This window comes from Gavialis gangeticus, unplaced genomic scaffold (assembly GCF_001723915.1).
Source record: "Gavialis gangeticus isolate Ggan-Ray unplaced genomic scaffold, GavGan_comp1, whole genome shotgun sequence".
Taxonomy (NCBI): domain Eukaryota; kingdom Metazoa; phylum Chordata; order Crocodylia; family Gavialidae; genus Gavialis; species Gavialis gangeticus.
Genome location: NW_017729032.1, coordinates 162,073,684 through 162,092,068, shown reverse-complemented (window position 1 = coordinate 162,092,068; position 18,385 = coordinate 162,073,684). Strand labels below are relative to the sequence as shown.

Here is an 18,385-nt window from a genome sequence, read left to right as displayed (position 1 = left end):
CAGCCAAATTCTGCAGGAATTATGAAGATGTCAGGCTTAAGGGTGAGAGCAAGAGACATGCCACTCTTTTTATAGCAGAGCTGAGGCTCTCAGAACAAAGAGTAAAAATAATTTCTTCGGCATTGGTGGTTTGAGTTGAAGCTCTAAGAAAGGTAAGGTAAAAAGCAGCAGCAAATGGGATTTTGATTTTAATTATCTTTTAAGGCAAGCAAATATTACAATGATGGGTGCTGCTATACAGATTTAGAGTAAACTACATAGGGAATCCAAGTGAGGCAGCAACCATATTAAATCAGCATTTCAAGAACAGTGACTTTGTACTTAGGCAGTCAAAAATACATGTAAATCTTTAACAGCAGTAATAGTAAATTTGCTAATCCTGGCAACATTCCTAGTAAATTATTGCACAATGCCCGTGGGAAGGGCAGGGGGAGGAGGAAAGAACAGTTAAGAGAAAATCAGGAACTTTGATCCAATTATGCCAGTTTTTCTACTGTTTCCAAGTGGATCACTGCTTCTTAGCAAATTGAAGAATGAGAGGAATACCTAGGGAAGGAGAAGACTTGAGACAAGGGTTTGTTTTCCCTACCTTTAAAAAATGGGATCTCTTTTTCTTTTTCGTTAAATTATGGTCTCAGTGATTCATTTTCTGTAGTTTGCTGATCCTTAGAAAGGATGTACATCTAATGGATAGTCATATTTGTATAAGTAAAAGCAGAGGTTTTACTGAAATGAATGACTTCTTCCTTTTGGTATCTAAATAATTTAAACATGTCTTAAGATGTTGAATTCCAGGGTCCTCAGGCCCAGGAAAAACTTGCATTGATTTCAATGATTGAGCCGCTTCTAAAAGGGGTTAGGGATACAGTCTATAACAGAACACAGGGACTGAGTGTGTGTGTGTGTGCATGTATGTGAAGCTGTTCACTTATACAAAGGGTTGTGGAGGTTGTACACATTTTGCATGAACTCACATGAATTCAGGGCATATTTCTTAATATGCTGAGCTCCAAGCATGAGTTTAATGGGGTTGAACATGTCTTAATACAACCTCGGTATCTCTCCAATTCTGAGGGCAGGCCATAGGTTTTTACTAGCATGATGTTAACTTGTTCCATGGGACTGTTCTAGCAGTGCCCATTATACTAGTGGGGACCCTGGAAAGAGATGGCATGGAGCAGGGGTGGGCAATTATTTGGGCCTGTGGAGTTTTGGTGAGCTGTCGTGAACTGGGTCAGCACCCCCACCGGTGCAACAGCTCACCCAGACACCTAGGACACTCAGCCAGGCAGCTGGGATGGGGCTGCAGGAGTGTGGAGAGTGGCATCTGGGAGAGGGAAGGGCTGGTGCAGCCAAGGCTGGGATCTCAGGGTGATGACAGCATGGAGCTGGGGACCAGAGCAGAGCCTCGTTCTGCTGCTCATACACCTCTGCAAAGGGTTCCAGTTCTGCGGGCAGGGGCATGCGGGAAGTGAATTGTGACTGCCCCAGGCCCAAGCCCCTTGCTGTCACCACCCAGAGATCCCAGGGTCTCCATAGAGACCAGCCACGACCTGAAAGGCATTTGACTAGGTGAACAGGATGGGGCCACGGGCAGGCAGGGAGCTGCATCCAGGGCTGGGTCTGGGATTGTGGGGCTGGGCCCAGGCTCAGAGAAGAGCTGCAATTTGCTCCGTGCATGCCCCTGCCTACAGAGCTCACACCCGTCCCAGGGCTGTATGGGCAGCAGATCATGGCTTATCCCTCTGCTGCCACCACCCCACAATCTCACCCCATGATCTGGTCCTCACTCATCCATCTCCCAAACACTGGTCCCCACCTGCCTGAAGCCCCATCCCAACTGCCCGGCTGTGCACCCTGCCCAGGCACATCCTGCTCCCAGTGATGGGTGTAGGGTGGACAGGCTGGAGTGCCCAAGCAGTGGGGCTGGGTCCAGTGACAGCAGCAGCAGAAAGGAGCCACCACTGCCAGGACTGTCAGAAAGTGAGTATGGCTGCTCAGCCCTGCTGAGCATCTGTAGGCAGTGGGACCAGCCACACACACCACAGCCTGGGCTGCTCCCTGCACCTGGGCTGGGCAGGATTGAGGGGCCCACCGTAGGCTAGATAAATTCCCTCAGTGGGCTGGATCCAGCCTGCAGCCCGTACTTCGTCCCCCACAGCATAGAGTCATTCTAACACCTCTGCCAACTATGGATTCTCCCCAGGTTAGCAGCTCCTTTGATGACCATACCTGCTGGGTTTGTAGCCCTTTTATGCAAGTTTCTCAGTTGAAGGGAGATGTAAGGATCCCCTGTCAATTCATACTAGGTCACTGTCTGCTGGCATCTCAGGCAGTGGGGACAGGAGCAAGCCACCCAAGTTGTCTGGCGTGTCTTGCCAGAGCCTGGCACCAGCAGCAGCTTGCAGGATGTGCTGGGCAGCCTGAGAGGCTTGTGCTGAGCAACAGGGACAGGGATGTTCTGTAGATGGAAGGATAAGGCCTCTCAGAGCTCAATCCTTCTTTCTACAGAGCCAGGCCACCCCTGATTGCCTATCAGGCACACCCCCACAGCCCCCTGCCATCACCATGAACTCTCCCCTGCACCCAGGCCTAGGCTTCCAGGATAGCCCCAGAGCGGGTCATCATAGTATGCCCAGGTGCCCAGCCAGCCAGCCAGCCCAGCAGCAAATCAGGGATGGTTCCTGCTTGGCTGCCTTCAGCAATCTCTAGTACTCTGGAAGATGTGCAGAAGCGGTCCCTACCTTCTGGCCTCAGCAGTACAGACAGCTGCGTGCCCCCCACCCAACCCGTGCCACAAAGGGTGAACATGTTCACTTCGCTCATGTTTCAATCTGCGCAGTTTAGAGAAACCTGTGAAGGTTTGACAAACTTTTTGAACATCTGTACCTAGCTGAAGTCTACAGATACTCCCACAAATTTCTGTGAAGTCTCCAGGGTTTTTGGTTGTAGCCATGTTGGTCTAAGGGCACAGGCAGGCAAGGTTCTTTGAGTAGATGTGATAGCTTTTATTAGACCAACTAAATAGTTGGAAAAAAGTTCTTAGCAAGCTTTCAGGTGCAGTCACCCTTCTTCAGGCATGGGGAGTCTCTGCTGTTCGGAGACTCCAAGGATTGAGAGGAGCTAAAAGTGTGGCAGGATGTCAGTGAAAATGTAAATAGGTACAAATTAGAAAAACAAAAGGTGAAGCAGGGAAGGGAGGGGGAGAAAAGCAAGGTAGAATTACTACCACTTTTTCTACCCTGAGTTACAATGTTTCCACCTTGAATACAATTTTCTACCTTGAATTACTACCACTGTAGTATCTCCCTTACTCATCTCTGGCTTTTCCCCCTCCTCCTTCCCTTATATCAGTTTCTTATATAAGTTCTGTTCTTGACATTTTTAATTACTGTAATTTGAATGTTTGGGGATGTAAGGCTCACTGCTACCAGGTGCTGGTATCTACAACACTACCGAAGTCAATGGAGATTAAAGGTAATCAGCTTCCTGCAGGATGGAGCTCTGTACTTTGTTATCTTTATTTATTAGCATGAGCAGTTGTTCACACTAGCAGTCAGAGTTCAATGACTACTAGCTTGCAGTACATACATTTTAGTTGCAAACAGTGGTAATCTTCCTGCTGAAGGAAGAGTGAATAGCCAGAAGAGAGATGATCCTATCTGCTTGCTGTTTTGGAATGTTGATGTAGCCAGCTATATTGATTGCTACTTTGCAGAAGAAATCATGAAACATCTGAAGCAGCAATGGTAAGGGAAGAAATTTATCAATGCTCCTTTCAAAGTTTTGTACATAAGCCAATATAAAATGGTCTTGTATTAATCCATCAGGATTTTAACAGTATTTAATATGCGATTTAGTTTAAGACTACATCATGATTGCAGTGCATGGGGGCTATGAACAAATATAAGTTATGTTGTGGCAAATACCTGTGTTAAGAAAATATTGCTTTTTTGCTCTTTCAACAGCAAAGTGAAATTCTTTCCTCTCCAGATGGCCTGGGTAGCAAGATATGCATTAAAAAATTCTTAAGGCTAGAGATGGGTAAGAGCTCCCCTTGGGTCAAGGAATAACAGTAGATAATGTTGTCATTGCTACAGCCTCAAGTTTGCAGTTGCTGGTAATGACTGGTTTCCTCTTCCGTGTACAAGGAAAAGCTGTTGATTTGGGTGATAATGGATTCAGCCGGCAAGTTCTCCATCCCAGAATATTTTTGCCTCTAAATCTGTGTTGTGGGTTATGGACCCCAGAAATGTGTACCAGGAGATGCAGAAGTCCATTTCAGAGGTCACTGAATGAATTCTTTTAAATCTGCAGGGTGTATGCTAATTCAGGGCAGCCTGTTCCAAGATTTTGGCATAAAGAACTTCACATAAACATCATTTTAACTCAGTTAATGGATCCTATGAAACTTGAGAACTTTTCTGTAAATTCTTGAGCACCACCTGGTGGCACTTATCTTGTAGAGATTTACATATGTACAGATATCACTCACAAATATACACTTAAGAGTATGGAAAAGGTTTACTGTTAACTGAAATTATTGAGGAGCCACCTCAGTAGTTGAAATCAAAAGTGTATAATTGTATTGAATATTATTTTTAATCTTGAATTTCAGGAGAAGTCTAGCCATTTTGCAAATTTTGTGCCTGTTTTTGAAGACATGTGTACCAAATGCTTCCAAACCAAATATTTTACTTATAATGGTCGATGATCTTGGTATTGGAGACGTAGGCTGCTATGGCAATGATACAATAAGGTAAGGATTCTATAAGACAGGTTCAGAGGATGTCCTTTTTGGGGGGACATGGTGTAAAAGAGCAGAAGATTCCCCTAAAATGACCCTAGAATTTCACCTGTATATGTTGTGTATATTTATTTCACCTCACTCTGTGAAAATGTCAAGGTAGGAAAAAAGAGCAGACCTTCTTGAACAGCCACCCTATCCACATATGAAAAATAACCAGCAATCCTTCAAGTTTTTCTTGTAACTGTTCTGATGATAGCACAATGTTTTTCAACCTAAAATAGACAGGAAATCTGTTCCAGTATTATTCAGCAGTAAAACATGTGCTGCTAATTATTGTCAGGGAAATGCTGCAGTTATTTATGTAACTGTTCATCTGTTTAGCTGATTACTTTATCTACATATTCTTCTGTTCAGTTGACATATAAAATACTCCACAGTAGATTTGGCATTATACGAATGAAGTAATATTATAATGTTGCACTTTGTGAGGAACTTTTGGGGGCTCTGTAATAAGAAGGTGAATGGATAATTTATCTATATCAGTATATTTATAGTTTGTGTGTCTGTCATTCCAAGATTGTATCAAAGACTGGGATTTGCTCCCAAATGACAGTTCCAAGAAACACCTGTTTATATTTTATTATATGTGAGTGCCATGATTATTCCATGTCCATGATATATTTATCCCAAGATGTCCTTTGCTGTCTTTGCATAGTCAGATTTTAGTAATCTGGAAGGTTAAATTTTATAATGAAGATCATAAATAGTTTAAATTGCTAGAATGGGAAAGAGATTTTTTTCCTCATTATATTCACTATTACGTGCATTTAAACCTTCTGCTTCCCAACTTTGGCATCTGGCAGCAAGGACATGTTAGATTACATGGAATACATAGAGGGTCTCTTTTCTCTTTAGGACCCCTAATATTGATCATCTGGCAAAGGAAGGAGTAAGACTGACTCAGCACATTGCTGCAGCTCCAGTTTGCACCCCAAGCAGAGCAGCTTTCCTGACTGGCAGATACCCCATCAGATCAGGTTGGGTCTCTCTCCAATGGTTCACTAATACCACAATTTGCCATTAAAATTCCCTTAAGTAAGAAAAACTGTAATTATAAAAATTTAACATTACTAAAAACAGTGGCCTCCTTTTCTAGTACCATGTAGCTACTTCTGATGTCTTTGCAAAGCATGCATCACACTGTATTAGTTTGTGTTTAGAAATGGTTTTGTGTCCTGTTAGTCACAGGATAAAGGAAAGAAAATGTTGCTTGGAAGCCCCTAGTCAATTTAGCTGTGCCAAAAGCTCAAAAATTGTCATAAAGTTCTTAAGATCTGGGGCTAAGCAAGCAGGAACAAAATAACTGCTGCTGTATTGGCAGATTGAGCCATGTGGAAAAAAATCAACATTAAATAGGATTAATTCAGATCTATGTGTTAACCATAAATAGGTGAAGATGGGCACATAAAGGAAGGAATTGTTCAGTAGGATACATCTAGGAGCTTAGACCAATGTACATTTGAAGCAATTTCCAAAGGGGAGAGGGGAGCTGATGTTAGAAGCAAGCAGCAGCTGTTATACTGTAACTGTCACATGCAGGAGCTTATAGCAGTTCAAGTGAAGTGCATTGCTATAATTTTGGCAAGGTTAAAACTGGAGGGATTTTGCTTCTCTACAGGCTCAGAAATTCGTAACTTGTGCATCATAATAGCAGCAGCTTCCCCTTCCCTTTTGAAGCTGCTTTGAGTGTTTGTTTCTCCGTACCCCAGGGTTATAAGCAATAAGGTAAGCAAATACAAGTCTAAACTTTATATAAAGACAAGATTTTTCACAGTGAAATCAGTTAGATGTTGAATAGACTTTCAATTATAGTAGTGCAAAACTCTACCACCAGTACCCCAGTTGCTTATAACTAGACAAAGATCCCGGGTCACATCCTGATCTGATATTAATCAGTCTAGCATCACTAAAATGAATAGAAATATACTGGTTTACACCAACTGACAGGAGTCAGTTCAGGTCATGTAGGGTTCATAAATGGCTTTGCAGGTCTGTTACATTTTGAAATTTATGATCTTTGACAGTATGTTATTGAAATTTGGTTTTAAGGGGAATGTGACTTTGCATTGATCTGAAAGGAATATGAGAAAATGAAATAGTCATGCATTATTATTGTATTAAACTTCAGGCATGGGTTCCAGCATCAAGCAACGCATTGTTTTTTGGAATGGTGCCTCAGGAGGCCTTCCTCCCAATGAAACAACTTTTGCCAGAATACTGCAGCAGCAAGGTTATACCACAGCACTTATAGGTATGATACATCAGATGTACTCTCTTTCCATCCCTGTCCATTGGCATCCTGGTAACTGGGATTTTTTTCATGGTTAGAATCAGTTAGAATTGCAATCTCTACAACACTTTAAGCAGTCTAACGTTTGAAAAATACAGTCCATTATAGAAAAAAATGTTAGTCCATGTTTGATAAACCCAAGGGGAATGTGTGTGGATATACACACTATTTAGTAGCCACAAAACAGAAATCACTCCAAAGAAATCAATCAAGTATATTCTCAGCACATAAAAACAGAAACTGGAATGTATTTATGCATGCCAGCTGGTAGCCAGTCTTTATTGATGGCCTTAGTTGAGTCACTGAGTGGCTGCTGGCTGCTTCTGCAGCCTCCTTATTACTGGGCATGTCTACACATGCATTTGATCCAGAAACAGTTGGTTCGTGAGTAAACTACCTGAGAATAAATGCTCCAAGGCAGACATCTACACATGCAGGGAGGCAGGCACAGATTTGCTGCTCCTAACAGCAAACTGCTCCTGCATCATGAGGCCCTGCAATGGGCCCCAGCCACCACTAGGGGAAGCTGGAGGCCACAGACCATCTTTAAAAGGCAGCCCCACTCCCTGTTTCCTAGCCAGCCACTTTTCTAGCTGGGAGCAGCATGAACAGCATAGAAACAGCATGCAGCAGCTCTCTCACCACAGCCTCTGCCTCCCCATGCCATGGCTGTTCCAACCCCTGACCCTGGCAGCAACACCCAGTGCTCCAGGCTCCTGATGGCCACCATGCTGGCCCTGCTGGCCCACCGCGATTACTGCTGTCTGGCCCACAGCAGTCTGGGCCCTGCCGACTCCCCCACATTCAGCAACTACCTGGGCCCACCCTGAATGCCACCATGAATGACAAACAGTGGATGGAGGCATTCTGCCTGACCCAGCCCACCTTCCAGGACCTCCTGGAGCTATTCCACCTGCACATGGAGTGGCAGGACACCACCATGCGGCAGCCCGTCCCCATGGAGACACTCTGCTGGCCATCACCCCACTCAAGCTGGCCATGCCCACCGGCCTCCAGTATGTCAGCTACCATTTTGGATTGGACAAGGGCACCACTGGAGAGGTGGTCCTGGAGGTGTGAGCCACCCTACAGGATGTGCTGGGGCACACGGTGCTCTACATGCACAACCACCTGGCAATGGTGGTGGAGTTCCATGCTCTGGGCTTCCCCCACTGCATTGGGGCCTTTGATGGGACCTACATACCTGTCACCTGCCCATGCCATGGTGACTGCCCCACTACAGCCAGCAGGGCTTCCACTCTGTCATGCTCCAGGCCATCGCTGACCACTGTGGCATCTTCATAAATGTGAGAGCCGGCTGAGCAGGCAGTGCCCAGGATGCCCACTAGGGCTTTGTGAAACTTCGGTCCCTGATTTGATTCAGTGGAGATTTGGCCTGATTCAGTTGATGAATCTCTGAATCTGAATCGAGTCAAGAGACCTTTTAATCTCTCTGAATTGAACCGGAACCCTCCAATCGATTTGGAGAGATTGGGAAAGATTCAATGATTTGGAGATAGACACAGTTTTAAATGTTTTTTCTACATACCTCAAGGTACCAGCCAGCTCATGAATGCTGAAATACTGGGGTGGATGGAGCATCCCACAGGAGCACAGGGGGCTCCCCAGCGTGCTTGGCAGCAGACCCAGAAGTGGACCAGAAGCACTTCCGGTCCACTTCTGGGCCCACTGGGGAGCACACAGGGGCCCCCCTCCACCCTCGCAGCTCAGTGACTGGTACCTCCTGGGTCTGGGGGGGCATCTGGAGTCCCTCTGTGGGTGATTACTGTGCTGGGGGGCACAGGAGGGTGCAATCAGCAGTAGACCCAGAAGTACTTCCAGTTCACTTCCGGGTTTGCCACCAAGCAGGTGGACCCCTCCCTGCCCCACACACACACTTCTGTGGGATGCTCCATCCGCCCTGGCATCGCAGCATTCATGAGCCGTGCCTATGCCTTGCTGATTATGATGACCCATGTGTGGCTTGTGTGTGTGTTTCTATTACCAAGGGGTTTCTCCCATGTGTGATTATCATACTTAGAGGTCTAAATCCTATTTCACATGCCTAAGAAGAACTGATGCACCCTTGTAACTGAAGCTTTTGGCACTTACAGTCTGAGATTCAGGCTATTGACAGACATTCAGTGGGTGTGTCTACATAAGCATTTACTGTGCAGTAAGTAGTTTTTATACCAGCATCTACACGTGCAAGAATTACAGTGCAGTAACACACAGTAAGGCTATGTGGACTGACTTGAGATGAAAGTTAGTCCCAAATCTGTCCACACATACAGCGCCACCTTGCAGTAAGGCATCTATATGTGCCTTACTGTGCAGTAACTACCTGCATCATGCAGGGATCAAATTTACACCCAAGTCGGCGTAAGTCACCATAGTTACTGCACAATACAGGTGCACACATATAGACATGTGCCCATATGGCACAGGAATTTTCACTTACTGTGCAGTAACCTAAGTTTAAACCACAGTGGAATCTGATCTGTGATCCCTGACTGAAGTAGCAGTCAGCTGAACAGGACTCCCAGTTGTGGGAGCACATCAGAGCTACGAACTCCATGCACTTCTGTGGCTGGCAGCCTTGATAAGTTGACCAGTGTCTCCAGCTGCAAGAGCATGTCCTTTTCTGCCTTGGGGGAAGTAAAATCCAAACTGTGTTTAAGTGCCACTTAGGCACTTCTTATATCACAAAGTTCCTTCGTAAAGTGAATAATTACATTGGTATTTGAACTCAGTCACAAATTTTCTCTCCTAATTTTGGACTTTTCCCCCAGTGAAATTCTGTTAATCGAGTTGAGAAAGAGAAGAATGAATGTTCTGTTTATTGTATTCCTCCCTGGAGGGGGGGCAGGGGGTGCAAATCGGGGCAATGGCCCTGGGCCTCGCGTTTTGGGGGGCCCCCGCGGAGCTGGGTAGAGTGGCCACAGTGACTCCACACTGCCGCTGGCTTCATGTCCAGCCACTCAGTATGTCCCCCTTCCTCCCCACACCAAGTCCACCACCAAATCTGACGTGTCCAGCTGCTCAGCACCCTCACCCCCCACACTGCCAAATCCACCACTGGCTTCCTTGCATCCAGGGGCAGGGCCCCAAAAAGGCTGATTTCCCCCAGGCCCCGCACCCTGCTCGGGTCATCTCTGGTCCTCCCCTATAACTTTTACCTGAGAGTCTATGCCAACTATATACAAGAAAGTCTTCTTGGTTGAGCCACTACATTATACTTTAGTGCAGTGGACAAATTGTTAACAATAGGAGAAAAAGTACCTACAGTTAATGAAACAGGTTTTAAAGTCTTTGATTTGTATTTTCAGGCAAGTGGCATTTGGGTGTGAACTGTGAATCCCGCAACGATCACTGCCACCATCCTCTAAACCATGGCTTCAATTATTTTTATGGAATGCCTTTTAGCCTTGTGAACGAATGTCAAGGAAGAGAAAATCCTGAGCTAAGCCAGTCTTTGCAAGATACCTATTGGCTTCACACTCAGATAATTGCCCTTGCTGTGTTTACACTTTTGATTGGAAAACTTACCAATTTATTCTCAGTGAAATGGAAGACTATTACATGTTTTGCCACATGTGGTTTCCTGTTTTTCATCTCCTGGTTCTCCAGCTATGGATTTACGAAGTACTGGAATTGTATCCTGATGAGAAACCACGACATTACTGAACAACCAATGAAGCTGGAGAAAACCACTTTCAACCTTCTTAAAGAGACAGTTTCATTTATTGAACGGTAAACAACAAAAAACACATTACCTTTCAATGTATTTTACCTATTTTGTTACCATTTGACCAGGCAGCTGGCATGCTGTGATAATTGCCTATTATTCTGGCCAGTATTGTTTAATGGCTTTCTGGGATTCCTTGTCTGTCAGTATCCCTCTGTTGTTCCTTGTCTTATGCTTAGTTCATAAGCTCCGTAGGGAAGGGAATATAATTTTGTTTTGTTGGTATACCAGCTACACTCCATCTTGGTCCATGAATGGCTCTCTAAAACATTAGGCGCATAGTACAAAAATATTAGTTTGACAGACAGTCTGCATGTCGAGATAACTGAAGAAAATATTTTTCAGCTAAAGAGTTTTTCAAAAGTAATACTGCCTCTTTGGACTGCATTGTTTAGAACGGGGTGGTCAATTATTTGGTCCCACAGGACACACAGGCAGTTCTGGGGAGCTGCTATAGGCCGGTCAGCAACCTCCCCCACTCCCCACCACAGTACCTCAGAGCTTGCATGCCTAGCTCTTCCTCCCTGCCACTGCTAACAGCACACAGCCCCAACCTGAGCCTTCCCTATGCCTACTCTAGGCTGCCTGCCCACACTGAACAGTGGCAGTAGCCAGGCAAAAGCTGCTGCTTGGCATGGGGGAAGAGCAGCCCCTCTCCCTCACTGCCGCCAGGCCCTTCTTGATGCAGCTTCCCGGAGCCCATGCCCAGGCTACTGTGCAACTCCTCTCTACTGCTGTCACTGCCACCTCCAGGCCATCCAGCGGTGGCAGTGCAGAGGAGCTACAGGGCATCCCGGGTGCAGGCTCCAGGAGGCTGCAGCAAGAAGGGCCTGGCAGCGGAAGAAGGGACAGGTCACTTTTCCCAAGCTGAGCAGCAGCATCTGCCCAGCTGCTGCCACTGCTGCTTCTTCTCAGCATGGGTAGGTAGTCTGGAGCAGGTGTGAGGTGGGCCAGGGTAAGGCCACATGCACAGGTTCTGCCTAGTCTGGGGCTTGTCTGCTCCACCAGGCCAAGTCTGGAGCAGGCATATGTCGAGCCTGGGTCAAGGCTGTGAGCATGGGTCCCTGCCAGTATCATGGGGCTAGGACCAGCAGCAGTGGCATCCAGAAGGAGCCACTGCTACCTAAAAAGGCAGTCCAGCTGCAGAGCCACCCTGACCCACCTGCCAAAAGGATTGTCCCCCCGAGGTTCAGAGTAATGTTAGTAAGTTCCACTAGACTATAGATTAGGAGCTGGGGTGGTATGGGTGCTAAAGCACATTGTTGTTAGCCTAGAGATTGAAAGTTCAATCATAGCAAAAGTACTTACAGCATGGCCTGTCATAATCCATCAAATTCTGTTAAATACCTTGTCACAGGGACACAGGAAAAGAGCCTAGCTCTTTATTTTCATTTGCATGTATCCATGGGAAAAATCTGAGCCTAGCTGAGATTTTACTTCTACTACTAACATGACTGTTTGCAGTAAATGGGACAATTCTATTCTCTGTGTAACATTTTAATGTGTCCTATACACAGAAAGAAAACTTTTGGCTCTCATTTCTTTCCCTAAAAAAGATTTTTGTTTTTAAATTAAATTTTCAAAGTGAAAAAGAAAGCGAAAATATGATTTTTCTTTAATTTTGCATCAGGTAAAATCTCAGTAACACGATTGTGCAATGTCAGCTACACCTAACTTGGGACCAAAAAAAAAAGGCCTAGTTTTAGTTTGGAAACAATTCAGAAGCAAAATTATTGAACTCTGTTATCCTAAAGAACCTCCAGATTCAAGAAAGTTGAATCTGAAATTTGTTGTGGCCTCCTGTAGTGCTTCTAACTTATTATTAGCAGGATGTTGAATACAAATTTTAGTAATACATTTCAAAGTGTTTTTGTTTGATTGATTGATTGATTTTGTTTTTCCACTAAAAAACTCTTCTTGTAAAAATGTGGCATTAATTATTTTTGCTGGCTTCTAGAAGCAAGCAAGATCCATTCCTCCTGTTTGTTTCCTTCTTACATGTCCACACGCCCCTCATCACAACAGAGAAGTTTCGTGGGAGAAGCAGTCATGGTTTATATGGTGATAACGTAGAGGAGATGGACTGGCTGGTGGGTGAGTAGACTTTATTTGGATTTGTAAGTAAGTAAATTAAAATAAAATTGAGGCCACTGGCAACACATAGGGGGTGCACATGCACTCCTTAAGATCAGCCGTGCACCCCCTGGAAGCTCCAGCCATGAAACCTGAAGTGTTACCGGAAGTGCACTTCTGGTTTCACTGCTAGCTTAGCAATCCGTAGTGGGGGACACCCTCCCATCACTGATCTGGTGCCCCCCCCAGACTCAGGAGGCATCAGTTGCCCATGATTGAGGCACTAAGTGCCCCTACCACAAATCGCAGAAACACATAACATTAAACTGTCTGAAACTGAGCTCTCAATTATATGTGTGCATCCAAAACATCATTCTCCCCTTGTACTCGACCTTGCTGAGGTCACAGCTGGAGTACTGCATCCAGTTTTGGGCTCCACAATTCAAAAAGGATGTGGAGAAGCTTGAGAGAGTCCAGAGAAGAGCCACGCGCATGATCAGAGTTCAGGAAACCAGACTGTACGACGAGAGGCTGAGAGCCATGGGGCTCTTTAGCCTGGAAAAGCACAGGCTCGGGGGTGATCTGATGGCCACCTATCAGGGGTGACCACCAGTATCTGGGGGAACGTCTGTTCACCAGAGCGCCCCAAGGGATGATGAGGTTGAACGGTTATAAACTACTGGAACACTATTTCAGGCTGGACATAAGGAAGAATTTCTTTACTGTCCAAGCCCCCAAGGTCTGGAACAGCCTGCCGTCAAAGGTGGTTCAAGCACCTACATTGAACACCTTCAAGAGCAAATTGGATTCTTATCTTGCTGGGATCCTATGACCCCAGCTGACTTCCTGCCCTTTGGGTGGGGGGCTGGACTCAATGATCTTCTGAGGTCCCTTCCAGCCCTAATGTCTATGAAATCTATGAAAACACTGTTACACTGCACTTTACTTTTAGTGTGCACCATTATCCTTAGAAAACAGTTGGCTTAAGACCATCCATCTCTCAAGAACACCTTCTGGTGTATTCTTTGATAGTTACAGTGCCATGTTGAAGATAATCAGTGTGTAGGACACACTTTTTTAATGTTCAGAAAAAAAACATGTGGGACCTTTTTCCTAGTTCGTATTTATTTAAGAGTTGCTGGCATGTGGTCTCAAAGAATGCCTTTCTCATATATTTAATCCAGAGTGGTTCAAATATGGTAATTGTTAGTAAAAACTTGAATGTGCACTTTACTGCATTTTATTTCTGGGAGCTTCTGTCTGTTGCGTGTGTCTATATGGCTCCCACCCCTCTAGTATCACCTCAGAATCCTTAATGGTATTATCCTCAGAGTTGCTGTGAGGATTTTACAGATGGGTAACTGAGGTAAAGAAAGACTCAGCAAACTGTTCAAGGACACACAGAAGTCAAATAATGCTAATGCCCTAACCAAAAGGCATTGAGAAGCCTGGGTGAAGGATTACTAGTTCAATTTACTTCCTGATTGTTTTTTTTTTTCTTTTTTTATGGCAATTACTATTACCTAGAAACATGTGTAAAAATACTTTCATCTAGACCCATGATTTTCCTATAATATGTGATTCTTCTTTATATTTTTATTATTGTGGGGCTATACAAAGGTGTGATAATAGTCAATATCTGATTCATACAAGAACTTCATCCAAGACTTTGTGTAGGGCCTAATACAGTGCTTATTGAACTCACTGGAAAGGTTTCCTTTGACTTCAGTGGGCAATCAATCAGGTCCTTAGAGTCTGTTTCTGTTTTACTATAGAACAACACACTTTTCTTTATTTATAGGCCAACTTTTGGAAGCAATTGACAAGGAAGGACTAAAGAATAGCACATTTGTGTATTTTGCATCTGACCATGGCGGTTTCTTGGAGGCTCAAGAAGGAAATGTCCAACGAGGGGGCTGGAATGGAATATATAAAGGTGAGAATGATGTGGAATATTTTCCTGTGTTTTCTGTAGTTCCTACTCCACCTCTAAGTGGTCTAAAGCTGCATGCATATGTTCAAATCATCCAGGAGAACTCTCCCAGGTTTGTTTCCCTCAGAGAAAAAATTACCTGGAGAAAACTGTACAGAAGTTCAAGGAGAGAAGCAAAGAGCCTGCAGTGCTGATGTAGGGTTGCCAGGGATCCCTAGAGCAGGCATCCCAATGAGCTTTGCAGGCTTCTTTTTCTACCCAGAGACAGTTGACAAAGCAAGGGCACAAGTCAGCACTGATCAGCTTGCTACCTCAGGAGACCATGCCCCTTAAGAACTCCAGCTCAAAATCCCCCTCTCCTTTTAGTGAGGCTTTGACAGAGGAGATCCAGAGCTTCTCTCCTCTCTTATCAAGAAGTTATACAAAGTGGTATAGTCTGGGCAGAGGCAAGGGTCTGCCACACAAGGGAAGGGGGCCAAGGGGATGCCACATAAGGCAAGTGGTGTGGGTCTGTGGCTGTCCCATGCACAGAGGTCTCCACCCTGAACTCTCTGCACCATGATCCAGCCCAGCTGCAGCCCAGCAGGGACCTAAGTGCTGCACTTTGTGCCAGGGGGGCTGGGGCTACCCAGGCAGGGGGGAACAAGTCAGCTGGTTCTGGTCTGGCCTGAGTAGCCTAAGTAGGCCCACTGAAAAATGCAGAAGCAGAACATGTCCCCTAAAGCCTTCAGGACTAGACTTTTCAAAACCCAACGAAGTCAGGGTATGGGTTCTTCTCCCTGCCTGGCTGGGACTGACACATGCTCTCCCCTGGCCCTGTGGGAGGGGGAGGGAAAGGGAGCAAAGCTCACTGGGATTCCAGAGAGCAGCTCTACAGCTCCTTTTGGACCCCTACTTGTACAGACATTCAATCTCTTGAGACAGATTCTCCTAGAAGCCACTTCATTCAGGTTGTTCCTGAGTTATAGTTCTCCCATAGTTGCTAGTTTTCTCTTGGAGAAAAATTATGAGCATTCGTGTACTCGTGGTTTCTCCCAAGTGAGCAGAGACTGAACATCTGTTCACAGGCTACGTGACCTATGCTGTTACTTACATCTAAATGTTGGGCAGCAGCTATAGAAGCATTAAATTCAATAGAAGGAGGATGAAGAAGAACCACTGCCATCTTTTTTTAACAATAGCCTACCCAAGAAATGGGAGACCTGAGTTCTAGGCTCCTCTCACCCAGAGGCACTTGAATCCATACCTTCTACTTTGCAGGAAACTTGCCATTCCCTTGATTTATCACACAGAAGGGTGTGATATAGCAAATCTGTTCTGAGGATACCAAACATCTCAACATCCTAGTCCCTTTATGAAACTCTCCCTAAGTTACCTGACTAAGATAATATACAATACAGCAGCAGAACAGGGAATTCTACCTGTGCCTCTTACCTTACAGCGAAGTCTCCTAACAGAGGAAGTGTGGTTCTGTAGTTATCATGAAGCTCCTATACCAGTAAAGTTTGCAAGCATCTCACTAAGCTAGCTTTTACCATTTCAACCCCTTGCCTTATCACAAGAAAAACACAACAGTAGCAGAGAAAATAAACAGTGGAAATGACTAGATGAAGGTTGAGATCCCAGTAGAGGAGAAATGAGAAATATGAGCTAAGAGAAGGTGAGTAAAATGGAACATGATAGACGCATAAAAATAATGTTCGAAAGACTATGAATTGGGTATTCCAATTTATGCTCTGCTCTATTAAATGAACAAGGAGATACCAAATGAAACTGAACAACAATACATCGTAGAGCAATAAATCACAACAAATAAGTAAGCTGTGGCATCCATTGCTACAAGATATCATTACATCTTACAGCTTTGTACGATATGACAAAAAATTATATAACAATAATATGAATAATAATACTATCAATTGTCAAATAAGATAAAACAAGTAAAAAAATATTAGGGTTAAGTTACATGTTACATAGAACATACTAAGGACACTTAAAACATGAGTGCCCACAGGTTCAAGCTCATTAATTCACACTAAGTGTCCTCTCAAAGTTACAGCACATTAAGTGAAGATTATCTCTGGATTGTGCTCATGTTTGGGTAACTTCAGTCTGGTCCATGGAGAGAAAATGAGCAATTTGCAGTCCCCCAACATCCCAAGATGCTCTGCTCCCAGCTCTGCCTCCCACTTCAAGCAAAGATAGAGCCCAGGTATCCTGGTCTCTAGCCATGCACCTGTTTACCAACCCTCTAGTGGCAAGCAAGAAACAATATTACCATATGTAAGCAAATACAAAACAAATCTCAACTTAAGATGTATCCCCAATAATTAGATTCTATACACAGAAAATCTATAAATGTATTATAATTTTCCATGCTTGGTAACTAATTATTGAAAGATTATCTAAAATTTGTCCTGCACCACTACTGCAGGTAGTAAGAGGAGAGGTCATGAGAAGGGATGTAATGGAACAGGCGGTGGGCGAGGCAGTAGGGGGTCCCGTGTTTAGGGGCAGATAGTGGAGGAGGGGCAGTGGGAGACAGGCAATAGGTGGCAGGTGAGGGAGGCAGGCAGTGTGGAGGCAATGGGGCAGACAGTGAGAAAGGCATGCTACCTGCTGCCTGCTCCTCCCACTGCCACTTACCACCCAATGTGCCTGCCCCACTCTGCAGCCCCAAGTACCCCTTCCCCTGTGCCCCTTTTCCTCCCTCTGTGCTGCTTCTTCACCCCACAGCCTCAGGTCCCCAACCCCGCTTCCTCCCATCTCCATCCCTAAAGGCTCCCCTCCACCTGCCCCTCCACCTTCTCCTTTACCTTTGCCCTGTGACAGCAAGGTCTATCCCTACTGCAAGTTGGGGCATGGAGCATGGCTCCAGCCAGGCCCCATAGCAGTGGCTTGGAACCAGAACTGCTGCTACAGGGCCAGGCTGGAACATGTGCTCCGTGCTCCAGACTGCATCCAGGACAGAGCCTGCTGGTAAGGAAGGGCACGGCAGACGGGGAGACAGGGGAAGAAGCAGCATGGGGAGGAAGGAGACTGGGGGCTGCAGAGGAGGGGCAGTGGGACATGCAGAGGTAGCAGAAGACAGACAGCAGTTGTGGCCCCAGCCCCAGCCCTGGCCCCAAGTTGGGGCCTGAGTTGCAGCAGCTGTCTGTCCCCCGCTGCCTCATAATTGATTGTAGGGCAAGGAGCATTTCCCCCCCATTAAGTGGGGCAAAAAAACTCATATTTTACTCAAATACAGTAACCCTTAACATGCAACTGCTTGCAGCACATTCTAATACCACTTAATATTCCACAGATTTAGTAGGGCCTAAGTATAACATGTAATTTCACCCTTACATTTCAGGACACAGTAAAAGGAACTTCCCTTGTAGGGAAGTTAGTCCATAATTGTCCCCTAGCTTTGTTTATACAATAAAATCAAGATACTTCACAGGATTAGGTTCCTTACCTCCCCACAGAGATACAGGTTTATGAAATAACCATGGGTATAGATTCAGAGTCACAGTGAACAGCTGAACAGGA

General features: G+C 45.2%; 1 protein-coding gene across 3 annotated transcripts in view; it reads left to right on the top strand.

Moving 5' to 3' along the window:
- The first annotated feature begins 466 nt into the window (after nt 1–466).
- The window catches only part of LOC109302673 (arylsulfatase D-like), a 46,412-nt gene continuing 28,493 nt past the window's right edge, over nt 467–18,385 (top strand). For 2 of the 3 annotated variants that reach the window (XM_019524363.1, XM_019524364.1), the window contains exons 1-7: nt 467–574; nt 4,619–4,759; nt 5,666–5,787; nt 6,939–7,061; nt 10,430–10,853; nt 12,806–12,942; nt 14,723–14,857. In XM_019524363.1, the coding sequence (XP_019379908.1) occupies nt 534–574; nt 4,619–4,759; nt 5,666–5,787; nt 6,939–7,061; nt 10,430–10,853; nt 12,806–12,942; nt 14,723–14,857 (1,123 nt within the window). In that variant the 5' untranslated portion in view covers nt 467–533. Of the gene's footprint in view, nt 575–3,570; nt 3,750–4,618; nt 4,760–5,665; nt 5,788–6,938; nt 7,062–10,429; nt 10,854–12,805; nt 12,943–14,722; nt 14,858–18,385 lie in introns of those variants that run through there. The other variant, XM_019524365.1, reaches the window with a different exon arrangement.